This window comes from Nyctereutes procyonoides, unplaced genomic scaffold (assembly GCF_905146905.1).
Source record: "Nyctereutes procyonoides isolate TBG_1078 unplaced genomic scaffold, NYPRO_anot_genome, whole genome shotgun sequence".
In the NCBI taxonomy this organism is placed as follows: Eukaryota; Metazoa; Chordata; class Mammalia; order Carnivora; family Canidae; genus Nyctereutes; species Nyctereutes procyonoides.
Window position 1 is genome coordinate 28311995 of NW_026575146.1, and position 10741 is coordinate 28322735.

Genomic DNA, 10741 nt, shown 5'->3' on the forward strand with positions numbered 1-10741 from the left:
CTGAACCTGGGGTAGGCTATTTTCCTAAATAAGGCAAAACACATTGAACATAAAATAAAATATTAATAAATTTTACAATATTAAAAGTAAGAACGATCAAAAGCTACATCAAAAGCTACATTTAAAAAAGTAAGCTACGAATTTGTAGAAGATATTCATGACAACCGTAGTCTAAAACAATTAGGATCAAGAATATGCAATAAGAAAAGCACAAACAACCTACATGATATTGGGCAGAGGATGAACAAATATGTCACAGAGGAAGAAACTATAGACCAATAAACACATGAAGAGATGTCCATCCTCATTAGAGATTAGGAAAACACAAATCGAGACAAAATTGTCCTTTTATATGCATTGGATAGGCCAACTTTAAAAAAACCCTGTCAATACTAAGTGTTGGGGAAGATGTGAATCTACTTGTGGGAGCCTAAACTGGTGAATCCATTTTGGGAAAACATTTTGGTGTTCTCTTCAAAATTGAAGGTCAATGTATGGTCCAAGAATTTCAGGTCAAGCTATGTATGGTTGGCTCACTTTGATCAAGAACAATGTTAAAAATGTATTAATTCTCTCTGTTTTCTTAAGAAGAAAAAATTTCCATAAAGCAGGTGCCAGGAGATTGAACTCCACGTGGAGATTTTGCCAAGACCCCCAAAGCAGCTTTTCTTTCTTTGCTCCTTTTGTTTCACTAATAAAAAAAAATCTTTATAATGGATTCTTGAGAGACCTTATTGTCATTAGTTAATACATAGAGGAAATAGCCCTGAAAGAGTGGTCATTTTATCACAGTATTTCCTTCTTAAAGCCTGTGGGTGCATTTGTATTATTAAAGCCATAGCAAAATCATAAATTGCTCACAAGTGTAGGAAAATTGGAAAAATATGTATTAGTTGAATCATTTTTAGCACAACACAGTCTCCTCTCTATTCTTTCACTTTCTCTTCTATTAAAACTGTCAATAAGCTGAGCAAATAATCTATTATTTGAAAGCAAACATGCGGGGATCCCTGGGTGGCGCAGCGGTTTGGCGCCTGCCTTTGGCCTAGGGTGCTATCCTGGAGACCCGGGATCGAATCCCACGTCGGGCTCCCGGTGCATGGAGCCTGCTTCTCCCTCTGCCTGTGTCTCTGCCTCTATCTCTCTCTCTGTGACTATCATAAGTAAATAAAAAAAAATTTAAAAAAAAAAAAAAAAAAAAAAAAAAGAAAGCAAACATGCTTAGATATAAATCTAATACATCTTAAATAATTAAAAATGGTAACATTAAATGTGTCAGTTTACAGAGTTATAACATCATCAAGTGGCTTTTCCTTAAATTTCTACTATAGACACGTGTATAGCAACATTCTCTTGCTTCACACTGAATTAATACACAACCAAAAAAATTATCTCTAAATTGCTGGGTCTTTATGATTTATATAAGGTATGAAAAGAATCAGAATTACAGAACATATGCTTTAAGTTAAAATTAGTATGTCATCAGAAGCTTATATCTTATATAAAGAGTGGAAGAAATAAATGAGTATGGATGAATAATTTCAGCACTATGATCTATAAGGGGCTAAGGTGAATATGTATGTATAATACATGGGCCTTGCTTTCAATGATCTTACATTCTTGGACGATGAAAAAGAAATGGTTTATTTGTATTTTAGAGTAATATTTAAACATTCTAAGAACTTTAACATGTTTTATTAAATGGGATGTATAGGAATATTTTGATGTTACAAAATAACTTGGTCTAAGAACCTCTACCATAGGATAGTTTGCATAATGGATTAGTCATTTAGATTTAGGAAAAAAAAAAAGAGTTTATGAAAAGGTCATAGATGGGGCTAGCTGTAGGGAGTTGTTTCAAAGGCCCAGTTGGTGTCAAAAGGGTCTGGCCATATATGCTTTGCTTTCTCTGGGTTGTCTTCTTTGCAGGCTTTTTCATAGTGGCCTCTGGCATCTTTAGTCATGTCAGTATAATACCAAGTCCAAATTAGTCCCTGACCCAAGTTTCGGGGATTCCAGAACAGCGTCTGCCTGCCTACCTCACCAGATCTGTGCTAGTGCTCAGGCCCGCAAGGAACCATAGGATGACCTGTTGGGAAAGGGTGCAGGCCTAGGCTATGAATCCTAGCTGGGACGCTGGTCAGACTGCAGGCATCATTGGATCTATAACTTTTATTGTTTAGACATAACGGCATGTCAACCTCCCTTTGAATTCTTAGTCTGAGTCCTATAAATGTTAGGGGCAGGCCAGGTATAGGAAATGTTAGAAATTTCGTCTAACCTGAGGGTGGGAGAAAGTCATGTGAAGTCAGGAGAGGAACAAGATAAGATTTAGATTCTTTAAGATGGCTTGACTGTGCTATATTCAGCATAAAATCGGCTGCACATATTCAATGTATATACCTGATAAATTTTGACACACCCATGAAACCATTATCACAATCAAAACAATGAAGAAAATGAGGAAACAAATGCTTTTTTGTCTAGAATATATAGAGGACTCTATAATTCAGTAGTACTAAGACAAACAACCCAGTTAAAAATGGACAAAAGATTTGAACAGTCACTTTACCAAAGAAGATATACAAATAGCAGAGAAGCCCATGAAAAGAGTCTAAACACCATTTGTCACTAGGAAGATGCAGATTCGTATTTTAAGAGGTCATTCAGGCTCCAGTGTAGGGAAAGAATTGGAAATCAGGCATGGCTGAAAGAAGAACTGTTGAGACGCTGTTGCCATAGTGACGTAGGAATGATGGTAGGGTTTGAAGCCTAAAGCCAAGAAAGAATTCTTGAGATGATTTTGGTGCAAAAAGGTGGTTTTATTAAGGCATGGGGACAGGACTCCTGGGCAGGAAGAGTTGCAGCAAGGTCCTGAGGAGGGGCCCATTAGATACTTTCAAATTGGGAGGGGGTTATGCGTAACGTAAGTTTTTAAGGAATTTTGGAAGCAGGGTTTCCGGGATCTTGAGGGAGCTAGCTATTGTTAGGAAAAGGTCATTTATTACTGTTTAGTAAAAATAGTCATGAAACCCTTCAGATATGAATCGGTGGGTCATATGCTTGGGGGATGACTGCCAACATGTGAGATAAAGGAAGTTTCCAAAGGAATTTTTAATTGTTAAATTAAATTTACAGAATCTGGGGCTTAGGCCTTGACCTCTTGCCCTTAGCAAAATATTAACATGGAGGCAAAAGCTGGGTTTCTGGAGGAAGGTCACTCTGCCTATTTCAAGGACGTGTCAAGGGGCTGTAAAGAATAAGGAAATTTAATAGTTTTTCTCCTACCTTTGCTTCCCACATGAACAGGACTAGTAAAAGACGGTGCCTGCTTGACTGAAGATGGCGGTTGTAGAGACAGAAGGTGGATGACAACTGCACAAATATTCAGGAAGCAAAGTAGATAGGCCTTGACACTGACTTTGGTTTTAGGGAATAAAGTGTTAAAAATGATTCCAGGTTTTCTGGCTTGTGCAGTGGGGTGGCTGATGGGGCCATTCACAAACATGGTGAAAACTAGAGAAAGACCAGGTATGGGGAAAGATTAAATTTCTGCTAAATGAGCACTTTTGAGGGATCTTTGAGGCATCAGAGTCTTGGAGTTGGCAGTGGAACAAGACGTGTTCTGAGCTTTGTCTCTTGTATTTGACGGTGGGCTGAGGTTTAAATGCAGGGAGACAGAAGGGAGCAGGAATTGCCAAATCAGATCCCCCTGTTTCATCCCTTTGAAAACCAGGGAATCTATTTTTCATGGGGAGTCTGCATTAAGGAAAACAGGAAGAACCTCTGGGGGAAGGGGAGTTGCAGAGACCTCTCTGCTAAACACTCTGCTTAGAACTCTTGAGGTGTGTTGCTATCTGGGGGAGGGGACCCTGAATCAGAACAAGTACAGCCAAAACTCTTCTGATTCCCATCGCTCCTCCAATTCCTGCCCTACCTGCGTTGGTTAACTCCCAACTGAGATACGGATGGTACTTACATGGACGTGGCCTCAGGAAATCAAAAGGTCCTACCGTGCAGGTCATTCAAAAATCTTATTAAATCATGTTATGTTGTTTTTCCTCATGGATTCTATAATCTGTTGGAGAGAGAGAGAGAAAAAAAGAGCATTTCTTTACTTTGAACCTCATTAGTGAATCCTAACCATACTCCTCCTTCGGTCCATTTTCCATTTCAGTCTGGCTCTCGGATTCTTAGAAAGGACAATGGATCTTTAAATTCACCCAGTTTGCGTTGGGAAGAGGCCAAAGTTAGTTAGTATCCCATTGATACTCAGTCAGAGTAGCCTTCTAGCTGCACAATCCAGGGAAGGCATTTCCACCCCCACCCCTACCCCCCCTTTTCCTCGTTTGGCATATTCTAGCTTGTGTTTTGCCCTCCCCGTATATGAGAGAAAAGAAAAGACACTATTCAGCCTCCTTTGTCTGAAAAGCCTGGCATCTCAATGGTTTTCCTTAAAGGGGGTCCTCATTTGTAACCCACTTTGCCACGAACGGAAATCAATCTGAATGTCCTATTGTGCATCTTTTTCTTCCTGCACAGTCTGGCATCGCCTTTGCCAAGTTCTCGAGCTGAACCTAAAAGACCCTCTCTCATTTCCCCCATGCCCTGCCTCCAGCCCCATTGAATCCTTGCAGAGCTTTCTCAGCAGCAGGGCTGTAGAGGGGGATAGGGAGGAGCTCGCCCTACTCTGCTAACCCAGTGGCCTGAGCCAATCACCAAGCAGATTGGAACCTCGCTTGAGCCCCCCTTCCCACCCCCACCCCCCTTCCCCAGGGCGACAGCCTCCTGAGAAAGGGGGACACAGGGAGGGTGTGTTTGCCATTCAAATCCTTGGCTTTCTGCCTGCTTCGGCTCCAAATAAGAAGGCGGGAGCTGCTGCGGGGTGCAAAGGGGTCTTGGGCATTGCAGTGGCAAGAAGACCCAGAGGTCCCCCCTCCTGTCTCTTGAACGGCCGTCGGGGCTACCGGAGAGGGCAAGGATGGTGGAGGCTTTCTGTGCTACCTGGAAGCTGACCGACAGCCAGAACTTTGATGAGTACATGAAGGCTCTAGGTAGGTAGAGAGAGGGGGGCTGTGCTCCTCTTAACCTGCAGCTTCTGTAGCTCCCACTAGATGGGCAAGCGGCCAGGACACATCCCACTGCCATCATCAAATGCTGGCCTCTGTGCTTCCCACAGGGGGGTTTTCAGGAGGTCTTCCCCTGCCTTCCTGCCCGGGGCTGAATAATGGAGCCACTACTCTGTGCAGGAGGCCAAGCTTCTCTACCTTTGTGTTTTCTCTCCTCTTATCACTATGCATCCAGTTAAGCACCCGCAAGTCCTTAAAGTCAGGGGCTGCAGGTTCTGATTCAGGGGCTGAACGTGTCCTACTGACACTGAGGCTCTGCGGGCCTGGATTCCAGGATAGGAAAGCCGAGTCCTGCCCACCCCCCCACCCCCCCGAGTTATTTTGGAAGGTGCCAGCTAACGGTGTTGCTTTTTCAGGTGTGGGCTTTGCCACCAGGCAGGTGGGAAATGTGACCAAACCAACCGTGATCATCGGTCAGGAGGGGGACAAAGTGGTGATCAGAACTCAGTGCACGTTCAAGAACACAGAGATTAGTTTCCACCTGGGAGAGGAGTTTGATGAAACCACTGCAGATGACAGAAACTGTAAGGTAAGGAGCTGCTCCTTCTCTGGGCTGGGGATGGGGAGCAGGGAGTAAAAGAGAGGTTCCTGACACCTCTCTTTGTTAGACGATGGGATGGGAAGGAGAGAATGTTCTGGACACGTCAATTCAGGGAGGACGCCAGGATTCATTTTGCATTCTAGTGTGCACATGTTGTGTTCTGAACAGTGGGTACTGGCTGTCGCTCAAATCTCAAATCTCTTTGTCTCTCACTATATATATATATATTTTTTTCATATCTGTATTTCAGAAAGCAACAGTGTTCATTTAAAAACAAAGATTGCATTTTGTTTATTAGTCTCTCCGGTGGCCTTAGGTTGATCAGTTTTGCCTCCTTGTAAAGCTTTGTTTAAAGAGTCGAGTGACTGGTCTGAGAGTACTTGTTCAGGATTCTCATTCCTAATAGATGAGATGCACCTATTTCAATGAAATGTTAAATGAATAGAGTTTATATAACAATGACTCTACAAGCAACAGAGGATATGATACTAATAAGCGCTAATGGGATAATTAGTTGATCGCCATGTATTCAATTATGTAACTCCTTAAAAAAACACTTCACTTGAGTTTCTTATCAGAAATCTAACCTGGGGATCCCTGGGTGGCGCAGTGGTTTAGCGCCTGCCTTTGGCCCAGGGCGCGATCCTGGAGACCCGGGATCGAATCCCACGTCAGGCTCCCGGTGTATGGAGCCTGCTTCTCCCTCTGCCTGTGTCTCTGCCTCTCTCTCTCTCACTGTGTGCCTATCATAGATAAAAAAATAAAAAATAAAAACATTTAAAAAAAAAAAAAAAAAAAAGAAATCTAACCTGGACCTTATGCTATGTTCTGCATTTTGTTGTCGGTCTCAGTCTGTTGTTAGCCTGGATGGGGACAAACTTGTTCATGTACAGAAGTGGGATGGCAAAGAAACAAATTTTGTAAGAGAAATTAAGGATGGCAAAATGGTTATGGTAAGTAATGGCAATCCCCCCTCTATTCCCTCTTCCTGTGCACTCCCTGCTCCCACTTCCCTTCTCCTTCTTTAATAACATTAAATCTGCAGCAAGACTCTCTGACCTAGGCTAAAACAGAAGAAATTAAAAATGTCCTAGCTAACTATACTCGGCTCTCTGCTTCTTTAATTATAGAAAAAAAAAAAAGGAAAATACTATGCAGCATAGTTTTTAAAAGTTGCCATTGACTAAGCTAAAAGTGTCAAAAGAATTGGTGCAGGATTACTGTGAATGTCTGAACCTCAAATGAAATCTAAATATAAAAATATTCATGGGGAGCTTGGGTGGTTCAGTTGGCTGAGCGTCCGACTCCTGGTTTCAGCTCAGGTCATGATCTCAGGGTCCTGAGACTGAGCCTCACGAAGGGCTCTGTGCTTAGCTCCAAGTGTGATTCTCTCCCTCTCCCTCTGCTCCTCTTCCCTCTCGTGCTCTCTCTCTTTCTCAAATAAATAAATAAATAAATAACATCTCTAAAAATAATTCATGGAAATATATAAGAGGGAGTGATACAGCTCTAAGAATATCGAGCTTACTGAATATCAGAGAAATTACAGCTGCTGTAATAAATAAGAGATTTTTAAACATTTTATATTTTAATATAAAAGTTCTCTAAGTTCAGTGCAGATAATTTGGGCTATAGCAGAAAAGTGTAGTTTCTCCTTAGGGGAACCATCTTAATGTTACTTCTTTCCAGTCTTTCTTTTGATGCATAAGGTTGCCTTGTAAATATGACTGTTCAATACTGGCAGTCATGCAAAAACTATATGATATAAAAATTAAACTCCAGGGACGCCTGGGTGGCTCAGCGGTTGAGCGGTTGAGCGTCTTCCTTCGACTCAGGGTGTGATCCCAGGGTCCTGGGATGAGTCCCACATCGGGCTCCCCACAGGGAACCTGCATCTCCCTCTACCTATGTCTCTGCCTCTCTCTGTGTCTCTCATGAATAAATACATAAAATCTTAAAAAAACAACAACAACTCTAATGGTGGGGTAGCATCATAAACAGGGGAAAATTTTATGTTTTAATCTAACATCCAGGCACCTTTTTGTAACTGAGTAATGGTATTTTGATGACAGAGAGATAGTCAAATATAGCATTTTGGGTTTTTTTAAGGGGGCGGGGGGGGGGATTGATTTACATATTCCTTCTAGGATAATGGACAAAGGGTTTTTTTGTTTTTGTGATTTAAGGAAATGGATTTTTTTTTCTCTTCTATCTGCTGCAATCAGCATTGTTCTAGATTAAGACACAGGGCTTACATTATTCATGGTTCTTTTCATGGGTGCAAGTGGGATGGGGAACAGAGAGTCAGTTTTCCCTTTGTGTGAACAAATATTTGCCCACTTATTTTTGCACTGATCATCGAAAGAAAGGATTTATTTATCGAAGATTCAATCTGAGGTTCTCCTTTATGCTTTTATCTCCATTTCCCCCCCCCTGAATACAGGACACTGGTAGCTCAGCTTTGGCATGCATGACTGGTCAGTCAAGGCTGAGTTCAAAAAAGATTAAAGCAATGGATGACAAGGGCATGCTATATTCTTGAAAGTCAAGTCAATACATGAAAATAATGGACACTAAACCCCCCTCCTAGGTTTGGTAAAGAGGATTTATGCAATTCTTCCAGTGAGATTTGACATAAAAGTCCATGTTCCATATTACACCTGCCTAGACACCTAGGTTCACATCAGCTGAAGTTCACACCGGCCAAAGCATTTGTATGACTTTGAAACAAGTCATTCCAAATACCCTTTGCTAAAATGATTTCGATTTTCTAAAAAGTCTTCAAAATGTATCTATTACGAAAACCTACTATAAATTCCATTCACTTTCAAAGCAGATGGCTATTTTGCTCCATCACCTCCTCAATAATTTAAGGCAAAGGAATTCTTTTGACCTGAATTACTTAATCTCAGTGTTTTGCTTCATTTTCCTTTTAGAGACATGAACGATGTGTACATGGCATTCACTCAATAAATTTCTTTCCTTTTTAAGAACTGAGGAGCTTATGCAGGATTTAGTGTCTGTAAATGACATCATGCTTTTGCATAATATGTAAATTATATATGATAATCTTTAGACATTTCAGCTTCTGTTATTCTTATGTAAAAAGATTTGATTATTTTTTGCATCTTCCAGACTCTTACTTTTGGTGATGTGGTTGCTGTTCGCCAGTATGAGAAGGCATAGAAAGGCTCCTGATCTGGGGTTGGAAAAGCTCTACAGTTTTTCTGTTTACTCAAGTCTCAGTGTTATCCTATTACAGCATGGGTGATCACTAACTAGAAGGTTATCTTTGATGTGGAGGTGGAAAATGGTGCTTTAAAAACTTGTCTTAAAAACTTTTTACTGCCACTAGCCCAATTTTGATCTGCAAACCGATAATGTTTTGTAATTCATATTAAAAATTTTAGGCCACATTTTAAAAATAAAGAAATGAATACATTTTATAATTTCCCTTGGAATGCAAATCAAATTGGAATAAAAATCTTACATCCATAAGAAATTTTGTCTTTGTTTTTAATATTACTAATCTGGCCGAGAATTATACATGGGGAGGTTTTAGACAGAATAACCTTTCTTATTGTCTAAAGCAAAGGTGGAAAAGTAAGCGCTTTGTTTAAAATACTAATTAAAAAGAAATAAGCAGAAGCCTGAGGAAAAGTGGAAATGCCACAGATTTGGTTGAGACTTGCGTAGAGATTTTGTGACAATTAAATTCATTGGTAAGAACCCAAAGGAGCCTTGTAATGGTGACTTGGGCTGCTATTAGGAACATGTAGGCTGATAAAGCAAAATAATATACATGAAAATGTCTTATTAAAAGGTAAATATAGTCAAAACATTACATAATCAAAATGTCATATAATTCAAGTTTCATATTGAAAGGTAAATAGGAAAAGAAAGTCAATTTTATCCTGGATTATAAGATGTGTCTCCAGACAAGTACGTTGAACTGAACTATCAGTGAAGTCAGTGAGAGTGCTAAAATGGAGTGTGCATAAAACGTGCATTAAGGCATTCAAATTCCTTTTTTTTGGGTGTGTGTGGGGGGGCATTCTTGGAACTGAGTTGACCAAGGGAAGATAAATATCTATTTGTAGCCTATTAGTGTTTGCCTTTGTAAGTAGACACAAACAACTGTTATTCTGTATTTCATTGTTTATAAAATGCTTTTTATCCATTTTCCCAAACCAACAATATGAAGGCAGATAGTAGTATTTTTATTTTGCTGAAGGGGAAATTGAATATTGGGTTTACAAGTCCACATTCTCATAATTAGTAACAATACTGTAAACTTTGTGATTTTTCCTCTTCATTTATTCTCAAAAATTGACATTTCAGCTTCAATATTGCTTGGGTGGGGGCAGGATCTTAGTTTCCCTGACCACTCCTTAGGAAATCTTTTTCTTCTGGGAAGGAAAATAGGGTAAATATTTTTCAGGAAAAAAATATGCCATAATCATTTTGATTAGCCAGGTGATTTCAGTAAATTTCTATAAATTCATTGAAGGCCCAATTAACTTACAGAAAGAAGCATGAGGAAACTTACTTTCACTTACGAAATTCACCATCATGATACTATTATCCGACTATTGGATTACTTTAGTTACTATAATGAAAAGTAGGAAAAGCTAAAGTACAGCTATGGGATTTAACATATGAATACAATTATTACTGAATGCCAACAAAGATTTTCTAAGATGACCATCCCTAAAAGTACAGTCAACACCCCCCTACACTTTTTTTTCAGTAGGATCCACACCCTGAGTGGAGCCCAATGTAAGGGCTTGAACTCATAACCCTGAGATCAAGAGCCAATGTTAAACCAACTGAGCCACCCAGGCACCCCATGCTTTCGTCTTTAAAAGCATGAAACACAACATTGAGAGTGTTTGCTCTGAATTGCTCAGACAGCCTTCGTCTTTGCTTCTGTTGGAAGACTTGATTTCTCTTGGTGATTCCAGCCTATGCTCCAGTAGAAACACGGACTCTGGCCTCTCTGTCCTTAAAGATACAAGGCCAAGGACGGGGATTCAGTAGCTTTGGCTCATTATAATTAGGCCAAATAACA

The 10741-nt window shown here is 40.2% G+C and overlaps 1 protein-coding gene across 1 annotated transcript; it reads left to right on the forward strand.

Annotated features, from left to right (window-relative positions):
* Window positions 1-4894: 4894 nt before the first annotated feature.
* Window positions 4895-9159, forward strand: FABP7 (fatty acid binding protein 7). Its single transcript, XM_055311088.1, has 4 exons — window positions 4895-5054; window positions 5486-5658; window positions 6522-6623; window positions 8806-9159. The coding sequence occupies exons 1-4, from the start codon at window positions 4982-4984 to the stop codon at window positions 8854-8856; spliced, it is 399 nt and encodes a 132-aa protein (XP_055167063.1). The 5' UTR covers window positions 4895-4981; the 3' UTR covers window positions 8857-9159.
* The last annotated feature ends 1582 nt before the right edge of the window (window positions 9160-10741 follow it).

Coding starts and splice junctions, on each gene's coding strand:
- FABP7 (XM_055311088.1), top strand. CDS start 4,982: ATGGTGGAGGCTTTCTGTGCTACCTGGAAGCTGACCGACAGCCAGAAC. Junction 5,659..6,521: donor CAGATGACAGAAACTGTAAG/GTAAGGAGCTGC, acceptor TGTCGGTCTCAG/TCTGTTGTTAGCCTGGATGG. Junction 6,624..8,805: donor AGGATGGCAAAATGGTTATG/GTAAGTAATGGC, acceptor TGCATCTTCCAG/ACTCTTACTTTTGGTGATGT.